Raw genomic sequence first — 23,832 nt, 5'->3', positions numbered from 1 at the left:
ACTCCTTCCATTATCAGTTACCATTTTTATTATCTATGGCTGCTCAATAATAGTCTTTTGTGGTAGCTATCTTCTAAATATTGTGTATTTTTATGTGGGATTGTTTGTATTCAACTATCTTCCTTATATGGGATACTGACATTCTTAAAGTGTACACTTTTGTCTCCTCAGGCATTACAATTCAACCCGAGCTGTTTGTGTAACAGAAAAGAAGCGTGGTAGACAGGATGAAGAGAAAGAAGGAACACCTCCCAAACGTCGCCGAACAGAAGATTTGAGACCTGTTAATAACAGCAGTACCATAGAGTGAGCATTTACATAGTACTACCAGATTTTGTTTCATGTTTCGCAGAAATTATGTCTGTCCAGTAAAACACCAGTTTCAGTCTTTTGTGAATACTTGTGGGGAAAATGTAAATGGTGGGAAATTACTTTTTAAGCACATACATAAGTTTTAGATTTTGAGAACACATTGGTAGTTTATACTTTTTGATGAAAAAATTCAGAATTATAGTTTCTTTTTTAATTTCTTCTGGTGAATTTATATATAGTTTTCTAGTTAAAAAATCAGCACAAATCCAAAGGCAATTTTAAATGATGTGGACATTTGCTACATAACGTGTACACAATATCTGACTTTATACAAGAAGTACCTGGGTAATCCCAAAAGTAACGTCTCCTATTTTTTTATAAGTTCATAGACTTGTTTATTTCAACAATGATTTATATCAGTTTACAGCTTGAACATTTAGCTATTTTTCAACATAATCACCATTTCTGTTGATGCATTTTTGAAGATGCTGCGGCAGGTTTTGTATGCCCATGTCATACCAGCTCGCCGCCATGCTGTTCAGAAAGTTACGAACCTCTTCTTTCACCTTGTTGTCAGAGCTGAATCACTGGGACCACAATTAACACTGACAGGTACTGTGAGACTCTGAAAAAACTCAAAACGCAATTCAGAACTGGAGAAGAGGAATGTTGAGCAAAGACGTACACATTCTCCATGACAGTGCTCGCCCGCACATCGCTTGGCAAACCATTGCTCTTCTGCAACAGTTTCAGTGGAACATAATCACCCACCCACCCTGTAGTCCTGATTTGGTGCCCAGTGACTGTTACCTGTTCCCTAGGTTAAAAGAACATTAGGCCGGAAAGCGATTCAGCTCCAACGATGAGGTGAAAGAAGAGGTTCATAACTTTCTGAACAGCATGGCGGCGAGCTGGTATGACATGGGCATACAAAAACTGCCACAGCATCTGCAAAAATGCATCGAAAGAAATGGTGATTATGTTGAAAAATAGCTAAATGTTAAAGCTGTAAACTGATATAAACCATTGTAGAAATAAACAGGTGTATGTACTTACAAAAAAATGGGAGACTTTACTTTTAGGATTACCCTCATATAACTAATGTCAAATTATAAAATTTGTTATTCTGTACGCTAAAAATATTGTAATAAAAAATGCTAAGTACAAGAAAACATTAGGCAGCAGGTGATATTGACTCTTTATGTAATATGGCGGACCCAATGACACAATTGCATTCTTTAAATATTGTCACATTGTTAACTGCATGTACATACGTGGCGACATAATTGAGTATAAGCCTAGGGTGTAATATACAGCAGAATGTGCAGTTAAATTTTAGTGGTGCTTCCAGGCTGCCTTCTAATCAACACCTCTGAAATTGGTATGGATTAAGAAAAGTAGCAAAAGGATGTGACATTTATGATTGTATTTAAATTGTTTGGGGTTTGATATCCATCCACTTTTCATCGTAATTGACATGCAAGTTGCCAAAGGGGTGTGAACTAAAAAGACTTGCAATACCGTGGCCGAACTGTGAAGGGGATATCCCGTGCAATAAATGCCATACATGATTTCGTTACTCTTTGGAATAGATATATACTCTGAAAAAACTTAAAAGATGATGGACTTCCCTGGCAAATCAAAGTTAACATTCAATCCCCTCCCCCTTATATATCAACAGTTCTTATGTAGTTCACACTTTCTTCAAAAGGCATGTCTGTGACAGCTTGAAAGTGGTTCGTATGTTACCTGGAAGAGGCACTACAATTGCTCTTATTTATAATTGGCAACTTTTGATCTGTTTCTGAAGTTTTCTTCCGACCCAACACTTCATTGAGTAACACACCAACTAACTCCACTACTTACAGTATAGCTATTGTTAAGTTGGTGGTGTTAGGACACAAAGCATGAGCAGCTTGAATTGTTATAATCTGAACCAGTGATTGTTGTCACATCGGCAGAATGATGATGGGCAAAAAGGCTGCCTCTTTGTAAAATTTTAATAATAAAAATTACTTGGCTTCAGGGCCTGGGAGCACCTAGCACCATCAAGTATTTGGTAGGCTTCTTTTCTGTTTTGTCCGGAGGGTGCAGAAAGCACGTAAGTCAACAAGAAACAATAATGATAAACAAGGAATTGAAGCTAAACAAGAGTTAAAAATTTCTTGTTGTTTGGATGCATAATTGAAAACAAATTGTTGAAATTCAAAAAGACTGAGTTACTTGAAATGAATGATAATGAAAATAGTCCTCAGAAGAACACAATGTATTTATTGTGGAATTTGTTTACTAATTATCACTTTACCTTAAAAAAAACAGTTGTTGTTGCTCAGATATCTTGATTTATGTTTGTACGTTATCTTCGCATTTTATACTAATTTGAGGTTAGCAAGGTTGTGTGCTACATTGAATTTTAATTAGAACCTCCAAATCAATCCTTTTTCAAATGCCTGTTGATGTGGAATTAGCTCCTAGTTCCACAGATTCAAATAAGATTGACAAGTAAAGAGTTGGTAGGTAAGGGGAAGATGAGAAACTGAACCACATTCTTCAATTAAACTTTAGATTGAATTTAATCCTGGGCCGAGGTGATTAATATTCCAGATATTCCAACTCCTGTCTTTACACAACTTCTTAATGCACAGAAAAAAGTGCCATCGAAGTACTTGCACAAATATTTCAAAAGTGTTGTTTTAAAAGAGTGAAGTGTTTGTCAACCACATCTATAAGAAACTGACTTCTCATTTTCTTTGTATCATTGCATGCATATCAGACAGATCTAACCTGTTGTGACTTAGTTTTCGAGTTATTGTGGGAAAATGGTCTTTTTCCCTTTTGTTAACCCCTTTTCTATTTTATACAGGACTATATTGCAGATTCTATATTACTATTGTTTTTCTAGGGAACCCCATGAGCCTCGAGAAGTTGATGTGTCACTGCTGTTAGACACCCCAAGAATAAAGAGGCTGTCTGAACTAAGAGCAACTGCAAATACCTCATTTTCTGGCACACCTGTCAGAGAAACTTCAACTCATCATTCTATCCTTAAGGTCTGTTTCGATGATACCTTTTCCACATGATACATTATCAGAAATTTGATCTCTGTTTTATTAGATTATTATTTTCAAACAAAAGCTGCACAATTGAAATTTAGATAATTATAGACCTCTATTTTTATTTTGTAAAACTATAAGGACCAATTAGATAAACATCTCTGACAAGGATCAATATTGACCCTAGTTTGGAAACTGTCCTCAGTTCAGGAATAAGTTATATTGTGTAAGACTAATTTTTGATCAGTTGAACAGTTTTCAGTGCTGATCTAAATTAACATGAAATACTTCTGACAATATGGTTAAAATTGGCTGTTAACATGATGATTATTGCACTTACACATAAGGTATTAATTGTGTGTTGTAGATATAAAGCAATTATTATGGAAGGCATCATGTTGTAAAGATGGACAGTTAGCAAACTTTGCTACAGGGGGAAAAAAATTATTGCTGAAAATTTTATTGGGTCCATTATAAAGACACAATTTGGGGGAGGGGGGGAGTGATAGCTACTATGGCTGACAATTCCTAGAGCCAGTTGCTATGATGAGACTTCAGATTTTCACCTGCAAGTCCTATTGGTGGTTTTTATACTGTTTCTATACATTTTGATAGGCTTGGATTAATTTTTTTAGATGAATTTGCTGCATAAGAGTTGTTCTTGTGGTCTCCAGTCCTGAGACTGGTTTGATGCAGCTCTCCATGCTAATCTATTGTGTGCAAGCTCCTTCATCTCCCAGTACCTACTGCAACCTACATCCTTCTGAATCTGCTTAGTTTATTCATCTCTTGGTCTCCCTCTGATTTTTACCCTCCACGCTGCCCTCCAATGCTAAATTTGTGATCCCTTGATGCCTCAGGACATGTCCTACCAATTGGTCCTCTCTTCTAGTCAAGTTGTGCCACAAAATTCTCTTCTCCCCAATCCTATTCAATACCTCATCATTAGTTACGTGATCTACCCACCTAATCTTCAACATTCTTCTGTAGCACCACATTTTGAAAGCTTCTATTCTCTGCTTGTCCAAACTATTTATTGTCCATGTTTCACTTCCATACATCACTACACTCCATACAAATACTTTCAGAAACGACTTCCTGGCACTTAAATCTGTATTTGATGTTAACAAGTTTCTCTTCTTCCGAAACGCTTTCCTTGCCATTGCCAGTCTACATTTTATATCCTCTCTACTTTGACCGTCATCAGTTATTTTGCTCCCCAAATAGCAAATCTCCTTTACTACTTTGTCTCATTTCCAAATGTAATTCCCTCAGCATCACTCGACTTAATTCGACTACATTCCATTATTCGCGTTTTGCTTTTGTTGATGTTCATCTTATATCCTCCTTTCAAGACACTGTCCATTCCGTTCAACTGCTCTTCCAAGTCCTTTGCTGTCTCTGACAGAATTACAATGTCATCGGCGAACCTCAAAGTTTTTATTTCTTCTCCCTGGATTTTAATACCTACTCCGAATTTTTCTTTTGTTTCCTTTACTGCTTGCTCAATATTCAGATTCAGTAACATCGGGGAGAGGGTACAACCCTGTCTCACTCCCTTCCCAACCACTGCTTCCTTGAATGAGATTTTCACTCGGCAGCGGAGTGTGCGCTGATATGAAACTTCCTGGCAGATTAAAACTGTGTGCCCGACCGAGACTCGAACTCGGGACCTTTGCCTTTCACGGGCAAGTGCTCTACCATCTGTACTACCGAAGCACGACTCATGTCCGGTACTCACAGCTTTACTTCTGCCAGTATCCGTCTCCTACCTTCCAAATTTTACAGAAGCTCTCCTGCAAACCTTGCAGAACTAGCACTCCTGAAAGAAAGGATATTGCGGAGACATGGCTTAGCCACAGCCTGGGGGATGCAATTCAAACCGAGAGACCATTTTTGTAAGAAGTGTTCACTCATTATTGGCTGCTGGTGAACTCCACAGATTTCATTGTTCACTGCAAAAACTTCAAACTTCCCTTTCTTATAATCACCAAGTGTCTATCAAAACGCTTTTAAACTAAGCATGTCAATTATGAGTTGCCTCCAAGAATTGTTTTGAGATCAATTATCTGCACTTGTTACACTTACCTTAATCTAAACTAACAGATAAAAAATATTTTTGAGGTTCTACAGTTTGGGAGTGGCATGTTCTCGCATTTCTGAAACATTTTTTTGTCTTGATAACCACTTCTTTTTATTTGCTTCTTTACAACTTTTATTTGCACAAAACTAAACTGTTGTTTTGTAATGTTACTAGTTCTTGAACTCATGATTACAGTTGAACTTTACTTGATGTACTATATTTCAACAGTCAGAAATGACCTAAGTTCATAGTCATATGATGAGAGATTAAGATGTGTTCAACACAGAGTTTGGGGTTCAGGTTAATAAGAGTTAATATTCTCTACTATAAGACAAACTGCTTCACACAATTGGCCCTAAAAGGTGACTGAAAATCCATAGTTGAATATATGAATTACTGTGAGGATAGGTACATACTCACTGAATATAAGAAATGTTAAGCAACAACTTAGAAATTTTTGAATTCATAAGGACTCTACACAGTGCTGCTGGTTAATGTCCTTATGTGAAAGCACGATAGTGGTTGGCAGCAAGAAAGATAATCTAATAAGTTGATTAAGATTCAGAAAAAAAACCACAGTGAAGAAAGCTGTACAAATGCACGAGTACTGAAATATCCTCCTGCGGATATCTTCAAAGCATTAATAGATTTTTGAGTTTTTATCACTTTTCAGTATTCATAGTAAAGCACTAGATGAGCACTAGTTAACATCAACCAGACAACAACAAAAATTGGCCAGAACGAGAATTTGAACTGTTTTGTTTCCCACAAACCATTCATGTAACGAAGTGTATAGTTTTGTGTGTGAAAATGTTCAGTTTTCGGTTATTGTATGTATGGTTGGAAGGAGTTGCACCTTCGTGACACAGTAATGGAAATATGCAGTCTGAAAATATGATGAAAACTCAACAATGCAGCTTTGTAAGCTGGTCATCAGCTGGACTGGACCATTAGATTTGAATGTCACTTTGAGTGGCCTTCTTATATTTATTTTATTAGTGGGGAAAATGGAACTTAGAGCAGAGAAACACATTTTTTAATAAATTATTTAATGCTGATAGAAGAAAACATTAGGATGTCAGTCTTGAGGTTCTGAAAGGGTAACTTAAGTATGCAGATTTTTTACTGTAGTATGAAGACTTACCAGAGATAAAGATCTTCCTTGAAGAGCTAAACAGGTCCTGTTGAAAACTTTCCTTCTGACCGTCATATCCTATTGTAGAGAGCTGCATTGTAACCAAAAGAGACATATGTCAACTAGTAGCTTGTGAAATTAAATTCCTTAGTAGGTTTTCTTTACAAAAGACAAGGAGAGTTAAGATCAGGGCGAGTGGAAATTGCCGCAGAAGAAAGGAAGTGATTGGTCAGGTGAAACAGATGTAGTCCATCCGAATTTTCTGTGTGTACTTGGAAATGAACACCAGAATGAAAACCAAGAAGAGGTAGTTTTACCAGATTAAAGTCCAGTTTGAAAGGAAAGAGATTTGGGGCGCTGTGGTGATGGAGGAAAGCTACCAAGACAGAAAGAGATGGAGGAGGATTGTTTCTAAACATTCCACCTGACTTCCTGGAATGATTTACTGACAGCAAGAAATGGTGGCATTAACGACTTGTCCAAAGAGCATCAGTATCAAGTAATATTGGTTCCGTATGAGAGAATCATTGATATTTGCACTAAATTGCTTATTTTCTGTCACACCCACTAAGGCAACCAGGACAGCGAAGAGCCTTTCATGTGAAGCAGTTGATCAGATGTTGATCAAGAACTTGAAAACACTCATAAGTGAACAAAAAAGTAAAAATAAAAGGGTGCTGAAAATTCAGTGGAATTATATCATAGTTTAAGCTGTCACATCACGCTCCTCTGTATCAGCTTGTGGTTTAGTGTCTTACAGTCGTCAAGCTTGATTGTGGACAGATGTCTATTCGCTGCATAGTGTGTGCACCTAACTATTTTGCAAACATCTCTTGATGCAACGGTTGCTCTTCGTTTTTGGGTGAAACTGACAGAGCCAGCAACTATTCAGTAACACATTTCTGTATGATATTACTAAAGAGTTGCAACATGTTCCATGAGATATGTGTTTATATAGCTACACCATCAGCTAGTGTCAGGAATTTGATTAATTTGTTGTTAGTTTTGACCAATACAGTGACCATCTGGTGCTGGTAAAAGAATGGGTACTGCATTTTTCTGTCTGGTGCATTACATATATGTGCCTTAATATTAAGTTAAATAGGCACACTAGCACAGAAAAAGTGCAGCAAGTTTATTGATTACATGTAATAACAACTTGAAGAAGAAGAAGAAGAAGAAGAAGAAGAAGAAGAATTTTCGGAACTAATTTGTAGTCAAATCAGTTCAAAGTAATGACGTCCAATGGGTAATTTTGATGTGCATGTAGTTTTCAGAGATTCTTTCCTTATTTATGATTACTGGTTTACAACAAAGAAATACATTGCTGATATTGGGATGCAACTTTTATAAATTGTTCTAAATTAATTCACTCTCCATTTTTGTTCAGATACACGTTTTAGAATTTTCCATTCAACTGTTGAAATGTCTGGTCTACATCTGATGTCACACACATTTAGGCTCAGAATTTTGACTCACATTCACAATCAAGATACTAGTCAGTCATTCAGAACCTGGGAAAGGATGTAAACTCACTTTGTCATCTACTCTGGCAAGTAGTCATCAGACATCTGAACTTAAAGGCTTAGACACTGAAGGTATTTTCCAATAGAACTGCAACATTAACATAAATCCAGAGATTAATAATAGATTCAAAGACTTCTAGTTGTGAGCTTTCTGGAGAATACTTGAATGGATTAATTTTGCTACAGGTACATTCAGTTTCAAAAAAATCGTTGTCACCTGAAGATTCGGTTAGTGAAGATATAAGCAGAACAACAAGAAGGGCTGCATCAAAAGACCACGGCACAGAGATGGACACTGATGCTAAAAAGACAGGTAAAATAGCAGTTAGAGAATAGTACAAATAGTGATATAACTACTTTTATTGTCATAAATTAAGCAGTAGGGTCTCTTATTACTATTTTATTTTGTTAAAAGAATATCCTTTCTCTGCAGAATAAATAAACTAAATCATTAGGCTTTTATATTGTATGGAATGGTAGCAACAGTGTTGCAAGTGTCCCTCCCCCCTTACCACACACACTTCAATAAAATACATGTCCGGTTAATTCACATATCATGTTACTTGTTACAAAATGCTAAACATTGTAGTTGTTTATGACAATGTGGAGAGAGAGAGAGAGAGAGAGAGAGAGAGAGAGAGAGAGAGAGAGTGTGTGTGTGTGTGTGTGTGTGTGTGTGTGTGTGTGTGTGTGTGTGTTTTCATTCCTGTTCCTGTGGGTGAATAAGCACTCTCCTTGCTAAACATGTTCTCACTCTCACCTCCTTGTACTCTTCTCTAATTCTGAAATCCTGTGTTTCCCAGAGCAGTTCAGCCAATAATATCTTTGAGCAAAGAACTACTGAAAATCTTAAGTGTGCTTTTTACAAAATGACGATGCCTCAATTCATTAAACAAAAACAGTGCCATCTAGTTTCTTTCTGCTAATTTCCTCAGCTTCCAAATATCTTCTAAAGAAGAAAACTATCCCATCTAGGCTGTTTTATTCTTGAATAAGGTTGTAGAAACACCTTCATAGTTAGCTGAATTACTACCTTTGTACTTACAGTGATTTGATAGATTTTGTTATCACCTTATTCGTTGTATTTTTGAAAGTAATGTTTGTTGATAGAGTGTGCAGTGCCTGCACAAGTAAATCTGATGCTTATTTGTGGTTGCTATGTTAGTGCCCCTGAGAGGAAGTAATTATTGACTGGTGGCCAGTTAATTTTTGTCAGCAATCTGCTTTATAAATTGTTCTCCAGTATTCTTTGTACAATTACTCATTATAGTTTCATAGAGTCATTGTTTTTGAGTCTGCAAAACAACACATTTCTTCTATCTGTACCTAACTGGTCAGTTTATTTTATTGTTAACACTGGACCATCATCTTCAGATATACCACTGACTGGCATTACATTTACATCACTGCAGTTCATTGGGTCTAAAAACAGCTCATCCGTGGCTGTTGTACTATGTCTTACAAATCTTGTAGTCAATTTTATTGTGAAAAATAATCCAAAACTGAACACCAAAAACTCTTAAGTATCCTCAGTAAGTACTTATGGCAGAAAAACAACATTCAAGATTCCACAATGATACTCCAGTAAGTCTGCATAACATTATTACAAATGTAAATTTAGGCTTCCGCAACCATTGTCACAGTCAATAAAATTCTTCTGGGTTTGAGGCTGCATTCTCAACTATAAAATTCTGACATTTTGGCGACTGTTGCAATACTCCTTCCTCAGGGTGTATTGCTAACTATTTAGCAATACACCCTGAGGATTTTTTAGTCAGAATTTTATAGCTGACAAGCAGCCTCACACCCAAAAGAATTTTATTGATTATTACAAATGTTTCTAGTTGATCTATAAAGCTTAAGATAGTTTTTACTGGCAGCTTGTCAGGACTAAAAAGCTTGTACGTTTTTTGATCTATTGTGGCACACCATTTAAAAAGTATTAAGCAATCTTGGAGAGCATTCATGCTATTTTTTGCATAAATAAGCACTCTCACTTTATTCTTATTTGGTTTTTCAGTAGTATGATATTAGCTTATATCCATCAAAATGAAATTGTTCAGTTTCAGTGATTTTAATTGATGTTCTGATATGCACAAGAAGTCATTTTATTGCGTGGATATGAGTAGTCCATCTTTTCTTTTTTTTCTCATGAGGCTTCTGGTGTTTTGTTGGAAGACACTAAGTTTATTCTATTTAATGTTCAAATGTCAAAGCTGCAGTATTTTGTTTTGCTAGTAGCTGTTTCAACTATATTTGTTCTGCAGTGTTGTCTTTCTGAATTTACCCTAAAAATACCACGGGAACACTTCAGAAACAACTGGAATCAGAAGAATACTGCTTTGGTCAGACTGGATGCTTCTGGCAATTTGCTATGCAAGTAGCCTCTTAACAGAAGTATTCAAATGTAAACTGAGCAGGGTGTGATGCTAATGAATGAATGAGGAATGCATCAATCACATCCATATGTGACCATCCCTTTTCTGTGGGCAATTTTCCAGGCTGTGCATCAACATTTTTCACAGAGTGCTTCATCTAGGGCAGCTTATACCATTCAGAGAGTGACATGATCTTCACCCCAATGTGAAGAGCATTCTTGGCAATGTGCCTTGATGTCATTCTCAATTGTATGATACAGTTGATGCATTCCAAACTGTTGCCTGTTCCTGCTACTAGTATTAATGAACTTTTCCAAGATCCTTCCCCAAAGAGTCAGTCACAAATGACACTGCTGAGCTCTGCACTTAGCTGAAAAGTACTAGTTACCCAATAATCACTTCCCAGAGAGTTCTGTATTACTTCAGAGATCCCCTCTAATGACCACTGCCCAGTAGGAAGCCTTTCTTGGTCGTCTAAAAACTTTTCTTCCTTAGTGTGCACCTTATGTCCTGTACTGTCTGATTTCCACTGAATTCTTGGGTTGTGTGAAGGTTTTTCTCCTTAGTCTCTGATCCAGTGAAGCTGACAGAGATAGTCTGAAGGTAACAGGCTTGCATTGTTTCCTTGATCTTTTCACCAATGTAGGAACCTTCTATTCTACCTCCGGCTTTACTTCTGCATGCTGCAGCTCGAAAAATTGTGAACTATTCTTGCACTGCTTCCAGAGCTGCTCTTTCCTCAGTATTGTGGTGTACATTGCATTACAACATTCCACACTGAGTTGGCATATTTCACAATGTCAATTCTGTCACCATAGTCCATCACAACAGTCAAGGTATTCAGATTAAAAAAACTTTGTTCAAAGAAAGATATTATATGAAGGGTTTATTAAATCGATTTCTTGATAATTTGTTTGAAAATAAGAATTAATTAGTGACGGTTGCTTTGTGTAATGTAAATGCAGTTTTTAAGCTTAAACTCTCCTTTTAATCAAATTTTTTTATGAGGCAAAATTGAAATTATTCACAAAAGACTACACAAGGTGGTCAACAATATTTACCATGAAGTTTCCTCCCTTAGCTGTGGTGAGAAAATATCACCTTCGAAATCCTTGAGCCAGATAAAAACTCAGTCTCTAAACAGCTATCAACCAACTAATGTTGCTGGCATGCTCTGCAAAGTACTTGGAAGAATGGTTGTTTGGGGATTATGCTGTGTTCTTGAATCTTAGCACCTATTGTCCCCCTTCCAATGTGGTTTCTGGGAGGAAAATTCCACTGTCAACCATCTGGTTGGGTGGGAAACAGTAGTCTGACAAGCTTTTTCTATGCCAGCACTGAGTCTTCTTTGATACATGTCATTGCATTTTTATTTATCCTCCAAGACAGGGGTTTTCGAGGCTCCCTATCAATTTTTATTAGTCAGTTTTTATTCCTCCAGAGTTACTTTGGGTTAGAGGTGATACTTCACTCAGCTCTCCATAGGTCCAAGAGAATCGTGTCAGACAGGGCTTTATATTAAGTGCCAGTCTCTTACTTCTTGCCATCAATGTACTAGTGACCTTTGTCAGGCTGCTGGTCACCTCTGCAATGTAAGTCGGCAATTTTTGCATTTGATACAGCTCCTACTCAGTAGCATCCCCAAAGTGCCATTCGAGGCCTCTGCTTGTTTTCCAATTCTCTCCTGCAGAAACATGGGTCATGGATTTGTGTGGCATACCATGGTTTGTCCTGGCCCAGAACTCGACTCGGGTACCCAGTGCGTGGACATTGTTACACAGTCTGGTTTTTGAGGCCTCCTTTCCAATAAAAATTGTATGGTTCTAGAGACCTATTCAAGCCTCGGACATCTATGATGTGTATATGCAGACTGAAGCAACAAATGGAAATTTTTATTAAGGCCGGAACTGACTTGGCTGCCCCTTTTGTTCAGATAAAGACTAGCTGCATATGGAAGCTTAACACTCTATGTTTCTTTGCGCACACCTCTTGGGGAGACGGTTGTGCTACTCTTACCCATATTTACTGAGACCTGATCACATTCTGGCTAGACTATGCTTGCTAGGTTTATGGCTCAGTAGCAACTTCAGCTTTGAAATTGTTAGATCCAGTCCATCATTATTGTAGCATGTGACTGGACACTAGGGTCAGTTGGACTAGTCCTCGAGACATTCTCCTTGCTGAAGCATTTGGATCGTACCAACCCTCCATCCTCTCTGCGATCACCATTCAACAACTCACTGATCATCCAACATGTCTTTTTAAAATACAAGAGGCATTGACCTCCTGACACATGCTTTTGAGTGGGATTACCAGGTGGAATGCACCTTGCAGCCCACTGCCAGGATCTCCATTTCTCCTCCAAGGAATGTGCTTCGGTTGCTTTCTTGGGCAACTCTTCCCCCCCCTTTCAGTTTTCAGAAGTTTCAGGGTGCTACCCTCTTTTACACTGACAGCTCTAAAACGAGGGATAACACGGGATATGCTTTTAAATCTCCAGCCAGTCACATGCCAGGTACATGTAGTATTTTTATGGCAGAGGTGATAGCCTTCAGTACAGTTTCGTTAAGCGAGCCACCCCTAACTGATATTCGTGACCTTCTCATTGACCTTAGTCATACTCCCTATTAGTTGCCTTTCTCTGGGTCTCAAGTTCTGTGGATATTCCAGAGAAAAAAATGGTTGACTGCTTGGTTAGGGAAGTGATTACTTGCCACTGCCTTACTCCGCCACCCCCACCCACCCAACCACCCAATTCTCCTTTACGATCACAGGTGCGAATTTGCCACTGCAAATAAATCCTCCACTCGCTCAAAGGTGGATTGACATTTGGTGGGGATATTGCTCCCTCTAATAAGCTCCACACTATTTGAGAGACTAATGCTGCAAGGCACTCTCTGTTAATTCCTCTTGAAGGAATCCACTGCTCTATATCACCTCAGCATTGGTCATACCAGGCTAAATCATAGTTTTACTTTATGTAATAAGCTACCCCTACATTGTGATAGGAGCATTACAGACAGTAACTCATATCAAGGAGAAATGCTGGGTCCCGCTGGACTCCATTAGTAAACGTGGCCTTCAGAATTCTTTGCCTCTGTTATTGGTGGGTGATTCACGAATGTGCTGGGTCTGGTGAGACATGCGACTCTTCGTCCTTGACTTACTCACTCTTTCATCCCCCTTTTACTGTTTTAATTTTTGTTGGTGCGGTTTATGTCCTTTTCTAAAAAATCTGATTTTCTATTTTAGGGGTGGCACTCTGTTGAATAGTTAGGGCTCTTTAATATCTTGACTGTACCACAGCAGGGATACAGTACACCAGAGCAGCAGTGCGGCAGATGGTGTGTGAGGTGACAACCATCGTATGCAGAGCCCTGGGGACAGCCACATGCTGCTTTACCTATGTATCTCCTCTTGTTTTTGTTATTAACGATCCAGCTGATTTCCATTACATATTTATGGCCGAGTGCACCAATCTCGATTAACAGTTAACCGCGGTTAAGTCGATATATAATCCTGGTCAGCGCAGTATTCTGGTGCACCAACATCGATCTAAGTTAAACGAGGGAATCGACCGCGGTTATATTTAACCGAGGCTCTTTCCCGGTTTACTCGACATAACCACGGTTTTAGAAGCATAAGCTATTAAGATGGCGGCGCGTTTTGATGTTATGGATGGCATTGAGGAAGATTTGTTATACCTTGACCATTTAAATTGTGATTGAAATCGTGTTGGAGTGGTTGTGGAAAGGGGAAACCCTTTCGAAGATTATGGTGACAGGAAGTTTGAAGAGAGATTTCGTCTGTCAAAAGAAACAGTGTGGTGGTTATTAAATCAAATTAATGATAGATTAGAATTTCCTACTGATCAGAATAACCCTGTTTCTCCGATAAACAGACTTTTGATTACTTTAAGGGCATATGCAACAGGTGCATTCAATATTCTTATTGGGGACAACAGTAATGTACATTGTACAACAGCACAACGAATCATCAGTGATGTATTAGACATCATAGCATCACTGTCTCCTCGCTTTATAAAATTTCTTACAATAGAAGTAGTGCGCTCTGTGATGTATGATTTTAGTCAATTGGACCGATTTCCTGGCGTTCTTGGTACCTTGGATTGTACCTATATAAGAATTCAGTCTCCTGGAGGACATAATGCTGAACTTTTCCGCAATAGGAAATCATATTTTTCCTTTAATTGTCAAACCATTGGTGATCACAATTTGTTAATAAGAGATATTGTCGCTCGATGGCCGGGCTCTGTGCATGACAGTACCATATTTCTCAACTGCGCTCGCAGAGCTCAATTTGAAAACAGAGAAATACCACAAGGTCACTTATTGGGAGATAGTGGTTATGCATGTAAATACTACTTGTTAACTCCACTATTAAATCTGCAAAATGAAGCAGAGCATCGATATAACAGGTCTCATATTAAGACTAGAAACACTGTTGAGAGAAAATACGGTATGTGGAAGAGAAGATTTCCCATATTATCTGTAGGAATAAGATGTAATCCACAGGAAGCAATGTCAATCATTGTGGGTACGGCTGTCTTGCATAATACTGCGAGGAGTACAAGCAATGAAGAACCACCAGAAGACCCTGAAATTTCTCGACTTTTAAATCAGTTACATTATGAGAGAGGCCCCAATATTGATGACAACGAACCAGTGCTACCTGGACAGCAGATGTATCAAGATGATACATTACCTGGAAGAGCAGTTCACCGTGCTATAATTAATGAACATTTCCGATAATCTAACATAAATTCAGACATTGTTCGTAATGAAAAATTATGATTATAGTTATGGGATTTCGCCGTATTTTCAATTTTTTAGATTATTTCAGCATGTAATCTATTTTGTTTCTGCTGTCTAGCGAACATAAAAGTACTCACTGAACTGGGTGTGTGATGCGAAATTTGAGGTTTTGTTGTGCCAGGGACAGGATGTGCTGCCTACAGACAATTACCCAACTGCTGCTTTTCTGAGATATTTCTTTTAGTGTGGAACTGTTGCTAATTCATTATTAAAGATATATTTCTTGCATCACATTGGTTGCGAAAGCAATGCAGTACTCTGTTATTTATATACATGTTCACTCTCTGGGTATGTACTTAAATCTGAGAACAAATGACTCCATTACATTTAGAGAGTGTGAGAGTAAAAGCGAGTGGAATAAAATATAACGGATATTTCTGTATTATGTCCACTATAGATCCTCAACATCTCTTAAATTTTCTACTGTTACAACACATATGTGAATGTCCAACAGTTTTGCAATATTAAAAGAACACATTCTTCATTATTAGACCCTTTCAGTTTAGAGATTACTTTACTGCACTTCTCCTCAGTATTAATGCAGTCTTATCACCTAGATTAGCTTAAAATTGTGAATATGCAGTACACACATGGGCACAAAATGAATAATCATTTGTGTAATAACATAAAATGTCAGATTGGGATTGTTTATTTGTTAAATTTTTTCCATATTAATCACTACTCTTTATTTACAATATGATTTTCTTAAACATAAGTGTGTGTGGCCATAAGGTTGTGCAAAGAATTGAATTAGGTTGTTAATTCTAGTCAGTCATGCGTGTAGCAGCACTTTACACAATATTATGTACAACTGTATGGCATTAAAAAAATACATGAAATTGAAGACAAATTTGTGTTTAGAAATTGCCACCAAAAACAAGTTCTCATTGCTACAAAAGGCAATGGAATTTTGTCAGCAATGTCTAATAATTTGGGGATCAGTGCAAGTGCAATAATTAGTTAAGGAGTGTGCTACTTCGGAAGATATGAAAGCAGAACTGTAATGCTGCGGGTTGCCGGTACGAAGTGTCATACTTTAAGTTATTACTGAGGGAAACTCCCTCCCTCACTCTGTCACTGATATTGATGCAGTTTTTTCACATATTTAGTGCTCACCTGTAGAGAAGGGAATTCCTTGTCATTGTATAGTGCCACAGAAAAATGCCTCACTACAAATACACTTGTGTCAGAAGTTACGTGTTGCCATCATAAACATTAGCAGGTGCAGAGTATTGCTAAGAAAGCCACAAATGCTATGACTACTATAGCAGAAAACAGTAACCCATCATAGGAATGCATTTCTGAAAATATCTTGCTACAAATTTTGCTGTGATAAAAGTTATGGGCTGACATTGTAAACATTAACAGGTGCAGAGTATTGCTAGAGAAGCCACACAATGCTAATCTCACTACTGTCCATATTAGCAATGTATTATTCAATAATGCCTCTCTACAAATACTGCTATGATAAATGTTACAGGTTTCCACCACACACACGCAGTGTGGCTAGGAAAGCCACATATGCTATGCTTACTTTTGCAGTAAAGAGAACTCACCACAGCAATTTATTTCTCAACATGCCTCACTTCAAATTGCATTGTCATAAAAGGTATAGGTTCCCATTAAAACATTACCTGGTGCAGAGTATTGCATGGAAAATGGCACACACATAATTATGATATGGAGCACTTTCCCTCATAATTTAATATGTTAGGATATTCTGGTACAAACAATGCAAAACATGATAACGTTGGGCCTCATGTATATAACTGTTACAGCACATATGTTCATTCCAAAGTTAGAGTAACAAGGATGCTTCATTACTATTATTTTGTTTCATTAACAGTCTACCTCATTGTTAAGTCATTGAAGTAGAAATTGGCACCTGATGTTATGGCTGCAGGCCTGCAACTGACATGTTGCTTACTTGTGTAAACTGCAGTGTTGCTAATCTGTTTTTATATATGAAGTAATTCTAATTTTAAGTGATTGGATGAAACTTAGTCCAGACCAAATAAGCTGTAAGCAGATATTAGACACCAACTAGTATAGAAGCAGTATCACTAACAGGACAAACACAGAGAAACAATTTGAACTGTGAGACAACTTTAATACATTGGACAAACTACAACATAGCACAAAAAATTTAAAAAAATTCACTGTCACAGGGAAAAAAGTCACATGTCACTGGCATTTTTCTTCTTCCAGTACTTTAGTTTTTCTTTCAGGGCCAGAATCTTTAAATTTTTTATCCTCAGCTCCTTTTGGTGCTCTGCCTTCATCATGAGTAATTGGGCCTCCAGTAGTTCCACTCTCTTCTTGCACACATTGTCAATCACTGTTCCCGAACCCGATGGCCTTGGTTTTGCAGGCATCCTGCGACGATGCCATGTATTTTTAGGCGTGCAAATGTTTTCGTTGGGTTGATCAGGAGACTGTGAAACAGATTGCAGCTGGGTGACATCCACTAGAACATTATTTGGTGTCTCTTTACTTTACTTAGTATTACGACAGGTGTGTGGAAAGTGCTAGGTTGTGTGCACTATGCCAACTTGACAACTGAAGCAGGTGGCGTGTTCGCACTGCACTGCACTGCACTGCTCTCCATGTTGACAACATCCACAATCATGCTAAACTGTGCATCTGAATCATATGCACTTGTTAATGGTTTCATTGAGGAACCAACCATTTCTAATAGTTTAGCCCGATCATGGATGTGGTTTTTTGGGTATGCTTCCCCCCACCTGTTTTATGCACTTCCACCTTTTCTTCTGCAAGGTCTTTTCGAAGTCTTCTTTTCATATTTTCATAACAGGATTTCAGCCTGTCACAGGATCTTTTTGTCACACCTGAAATTAAATAAATGTAGTTTGTAGTACCATAAATTAATTTTTATATTATTTACATTCATAAGTCCATTTTGAATTCTGAGGCTCTTAACTTATAACTGCAATAAAAATCTAAGATCTGTATATGGCTTTTGTTTACATATGAGTTCATTAAAAAGAAAGTGGTATAGGCATATATGAAGAATACGGCACAGGGCTAAGTGAGAAACATATGTTCACAATTTTCAACATAAAAGCTTCTGTTAGTCACATAATATTTAGTTAACAGTAGCACGGCATTGGATTTTAAATTTAAAACTAACAAAACAATTCCAACCATAAATGTACATAGTCCTATCACGTATTTCAGTAGGAAAGCCAATAATAGTTTCAAATTTCAAACTAAAAGCCAGTGTGTGCCAAATCCTACGCTTACGATGAACATAGAAAAGTTATTCTTTTATGAGTAAACTTACCAGGAGTAGAATTAAGTTGCACCTCCACATGGGACCTCATTGCCTGTTTTTCTTTTAAGCTGCAGCCGTCGGTTTTCTTATTTTCAAGAACGGATGCATTTGCAGCCACCAGTTCAAGTAGTACATCTATCTTGTACTTCGAGAAATTCGGTGTTCTTCTTTTATTCTCCATTATTCTCCAAAAAAGAAATAAACAGATCAGAAATAGGTACCGAGGTACGTACACACACTTCTGCTTGTCGACGGAAAAAACAGCAAAGATAGAACGTGGCACCAGCGATTATCTGTGCAATTTCATGTTTACTAACATCTTTGCCTTGCCAGGGCACGTTCCATTGCAATGTAGAGAGTTTACCGCGGTCAAATGCACAGTTGGCTGACGACGGTTTGCTGACCAGTGATTAACGTTGGTGCACTGCAGAAACATTTTAAACGCGATTTACTTTTAACCATGATCGCGAGACATTGGTTATCATGCTTTTTGACCGGGGTTGGTGCACTCGGCCATTAGTCTTCTCACCTTTACTCTTCTGAATGTGCCAACTCAAAGTCATTCTTTGCTCTTTACTGTCTTCACCGTTCATCAGTTTTATGTCAGTCGGATGCTGGGTGGGTTTCTCTCACCATGGACGAGACCTGTGGTTAGTGATGTAAAATGCCTGGTTATTTATATGTTAGGGCTAATGCCCAGGATAAATGTCAACAATTCATAATTGCCCATGCATTTTAAAGATTAATTTATAAGCAGTAGTTACGAAAAATTTCTAAAGTGATATTTTGTATTGGAGAAGGTGTTTTGCAACACTTGGTTGGGTAACCAAGTTTAAAAAGCTGCTTTATTGCTAGGGAAGAGTTATTAAGGAAAGTAAACTGGACTGTAAACATAATTATACATTTTAATGAGGTTAATTCTTTGGGTAGCGCATAATTAAAGAAGAAAACGAAACTCAAGTTGAAAAGTAATTCTTGAAATAAAGTGTACTTTATGTTAAGTAAGTAGTGTTGTACTTTTACTATTCTACTGCAAAAAGATTTGAGTAAAAAAGGCTATCCATAATGATTTTAATTAGGAATGAGTCGTGTGCCAATTCAGATTCCCCAAGTACAAGAATTAGAGATTCTCTAGCAATTGACTAGTATCAGAATCAATCAATTCCAATATCTTTGGCATTGATTCTTTGTTATTAAATCTTTTTTATGTTAGTGATCTCATTTTATGTTCACAACAGTGCAGTCATATGAAAGTAGAAAGGAGGAGAATAAAAAACTATAGTGTCTCTCAAACGTCACTACATCCATCAATAAACCAATCCCCCCCCTCTCACACACTGAAAACAGTTTATCATTTAAGAATACAGTTATTATCAAGAAACACATGCCAGCTGTTTAATATGATCAGTATTAATTTTGCCATCAGTAATCGTTCTTCAGCAATATTCAGAGATTTGACATGGTTTATAAGGTGGGTTAAAGTACAAAGCGATCATCGAAGGACAGTGTTTTTTGTTGTTGATGTTTTTTTAAATACTGGGTTGTCACTACACAGCTTTTCAACATGGTATGTGTTATTGTTAGATAAAGAGACAAAAGAGCAGAAATTGTAAAAGTAAAGAAAAAAAAAAGACATTGCAACTGACAAGCAGCTGTCACTAACATGTGCCATTCCTTGGAATGCTAGTAAAAAACAGAGGGCATGTCTCTCTCTTCTTTCTTTTCGTGCTTAGTAAAAAAGGGCAATTAATGGCATACATATGTTTACATATAAACATTTACTAGCTTCTAACAATCAGAGTATCGTCCCATCCCTTATTTTGATTGGTAAATTATACATTCTAGCAGTAAAAACCTTAAAAAGTACTTTTTTTTATAAATGCCCAGATTTTGAGCATTTAAAACTACTTTGGGCAAATTCCTGAGAAAATGCTCATTTATAAATGCCCTGTCCACTGGGCATTTGCCTGTTCCACATCACTGCCTGGGTGACTCATCCTGTGCTCTGACTTGTGTACTTTCGCAGCCCATATACTTCTCTCTAGTTTCTCTCAGCTCTGGCATCAATATTGCCTTCAAAGCTTGGGTTCTACCTTTTACATACTTCCATCATCTGAATATGTTTTTGGCTGACATTGCTAAATATGGATGAACTACCCTTGCATCAAGAGACTGTGACTTTGCTGTTTAGTCACCTAACCCCTACCTAACAACCAACAAACTAAACTTATTCATGAAAGATACCTGTGTTTATGAAAGAGAATCAAAATTATTTATGAAAGATTATGTTCACTGTTGTGTACATAGTTCCGCATAGTCAGCGTGTACACAACTTTCCCACTAGAGCACGCCCCGCTAAACACAACAGCGCAGGTGCAGCGCTCACCCGTCTCCGCACTACAAGATGGCGCTGCCTTAGAGACGGACCAGATTCTGATTCCGCCGATCTGCGTATTAATATGTAACGCAGCCAATGAGATTGCTTCTAACGTAGAACCTTTTAACCTCGCAGATCACACTCGCGCAGTGATACGTGAACATGTGAGGTATTATAACGAGTGTACAGACCTCCGATTAATCAGTCTGCATTTGTCTGCACCAGTCTGTACCAGTCTGCATTAGTCTGTACCAGTCTATAGTCAAGTTTCAGTCTGCACCTAATAAGATTACCATATTCCTGTACATAGCCATGAAGATAAAAGATAAATGTATAGACACTTTGTCAAGTATCAGAGATATGTGAGAATAAGATTAACGTACCAATACTGAAGGAACTTCAGATTGTCAATTGTAAACAGTGTCCAAAATAAAGTTACGTAATGTCTACGCTTTTTATTATATTAGTAAATGTGTGTGAAAATTAATCAAGTTCTGTTTAAAGTTGGTCACCGTCAGTCTGCTACTCTAAGCGTGCAAGTGGCATTTCTATCATCTGACCTAACGGCAGAAGATAAACACGCCACAATAAGACCACGAGACATATTGCTGACACTCGCCTACATTGTTAGAGTGACAAGTCAAATAATCTGATGGTGTGTGTACTGAAGGTCTTACAGTACGCACACCACATTCACGCAGTTTCTAAGAACAATTTCTTTTAAGTTTCGATTACTGAAGATTTTGCGATAGAGACAAACGTTTACTGTCACTGAAATGGACATTACATCGGTATTGGTGACAGTAAATTGAGAAAAAAATAGTAATTTGAGAGATTACTTTCAGGTGATAGTTTTGTTAAAACCTGGAGCTCTACAAGACTTAGTAACTGTACAAATTTGCTGATATTTTTGTAAAATCAAAAACTAAACTTATTTAATACTTTAGGGGTAAAGAAAACAATTCACCATATAGTAGAAGCACTGAGTCATCAAATGCACAATATGTCAACCATGTAGGAACAGACAGATTGCTACTTACTGTTAAAGAAGAAACGTTAAGTTGCAGACAGGCACAATTAAAAGACACTTACATAAAGCTTTTGGTTGCAGCCTTCATCAGCAAAAGAGAAAAACACCATTCATACACACAAGACAGCACACCTCATTCACACGTAACTGCCAGTTCCAGCATCTTGGGACAAAATACAACTATTGCAAGGGGGTGCAAGCAGCAATCTGGAGGGGGCAGGAAAGGAGAAAGGATAGTAATGTACAGGTGGGGGAAGAGAGACAAATGCTGTATGATGGAGTGTGCAGGGCTACAATGACAACAAGCGTAGCATCAGGAGGTTGTGGGGCAGGGAGGTGGGGAAAAAAGGAACGGAGAAGGAGAGGAGTGGGGAAAGATGGGCAGTTACATTGGCAGAGGGTGGCAGACAAAGAGTGAGGGAGATGAGAATAGGGAGATAATAGAACAGAGGAGGTGGAAATCCTGACTGCAACTTTTTTTTTTAAATGGTAGATAGCAATCTATCTTTCCATACATTGTTGATATTCCTGCCAGGAGTTTCCATCATTTGAAAGGCACAAAATGGAAATAAAACTTTCTAACTTTTGGACAAAAAGAAATATGAAATGATAGTATGGCACTGCTGGCCGGGAGGCCCAATCTGGGGAAGTTCGGCCGACGAGTGCGAGTCTTATTTCAATCGACACCACATTGGGTGATGAGGATGAAATGATTGTGAGGACAACACAACTCCAGTCCACGAGTGGAGAAAATCTCCAACCTGGCTGGGTATTGAACCTCGGCCTGCTGCGTGGGAGGCAAGCACGTTACCACTCAGCTAAGCAGGCACATATATAGGCATTCACAATCGTTCCTTTAGTGTGTGTCTGTTAATGTTGTATTCATTACTTTTCTGCCACTAAGTACTAAGTGTGACCAAGTGTTTTTTCTTTAGAATCTTGTTTATCATTTGGTGTGAAAAATGTGACTAACAGTAATTTCGCATATTTCTCACAAACCTACTTCGAAACTGCAGCTTGAAACTTCCTCTTCATTGTGTTCATCATATTTTCCTTAAGTGATCGTGTAACACCCTTCTTTTATAATTAGTAAAGTTTCATTCTTACATTTATTAGTTTCCAATTTGATATTTGTTTATAGCTAATGTAATTACACTGTTGTTGACAAATATTGTTTTCTTTTTAGAGGAGAAAAAGGAATCCGAAACAGGAGTGCTGTCTGCAAGCCGACAGATCCGTTTTGCATTACCAAAAGAGAGGTATGTGTTTATTAAAATTAGTAAAAAATGGTATAGTTCTTTCAACCTCTAGTATTAGGCCATCTTCACATAACACACCATCTGGATGATGATGATGATGATGATGATGCTTGGAACAGCTTTGCTGATCCCAGTATCAAAACTGCTTACCACAATAATAATAATAATAATAATAATAATAATAATAATAATAATAATAATAATGTTGTTATTTCGTTCATATTGGGCCACTTAAATCAATTTTGTAAGGGGGCAGTCAAATGAAAATGAGGCAGATGGAAGACAGGTAAGTAATGTGTTAATTACTTGAAAAGTAAATGCCATAACTGTCAATACTTCATACCACTGTGAAACAAGATGGTCAGTAACATCAGAGAAAAATGTTTGCGATTGTCTGTGGAACCGTATTGTACGAAGGTGTGCATCTTTTCATCCAGAGTGAATCAACACCCATGAATTTCTTTCTTCAGGACTCCAACAACAACAACAACAACAACAAATTTTAATATTGGTAGTCAGTAATAAAATTTTTCTTCCCCTTTTCCCCTC

At 37.6% G+C, this 23,832-nt stretch overlaps 1 protein-coding gene across 2 annotated transcripts in view; it reads left to right on the top strand.

The window, feature by feature from the left end:
- Window positions 1–23,832, top strand: part of LOC126355049 (platelet binding protein GspB) — a 309,208-nt gene that overhangs the window by 184,809 nt on the left and 100,567 nt on the right. For both annotated transcript variants that reach the window (XM_050005202.1, XM_050005201.1), the window contains exons 20-23: window positions 172–306; window positions 3,215–3,362; window positions 8,296–8,422; window positions 23,211–23,283. In XM_050005202.1, the coding sequence (XP_049861159.1) occupies window positions 172–306; window positions 3,215–3,362; window positions 8,296–8,422; window positions 23,211–23,283 (483 nt within the window). The remainder of the gene's footprint in view (window positions 1–171; window positions 307–3,214; window positions 3,363–8,295; window positions 8,423–23,210; window positions 23,284–23,832) is intronic.

The sequence above is a fragment of the Schistocerca gregaria genome, chromosome 3 (assembly GCF_023897955.1).
Source record: "Schistocerca gregaria isolate iqSchGreg1 chromosome 3, iqSchGreg1.2, whole genome shotgun sequence".
In the NCBI taxonomy this organism is placed as follows: domain Eukaryota; kingdom Metazoa; phylum Arthropoda; class Insecta; order Orthoptera; family Acrididae; genus Schistocerca; species Schistocerca gregaria.
Note: the sequence above shows the minus strand (reverse complement) of the source record. Positions and strands in the feature narration are given on the sequence as shown.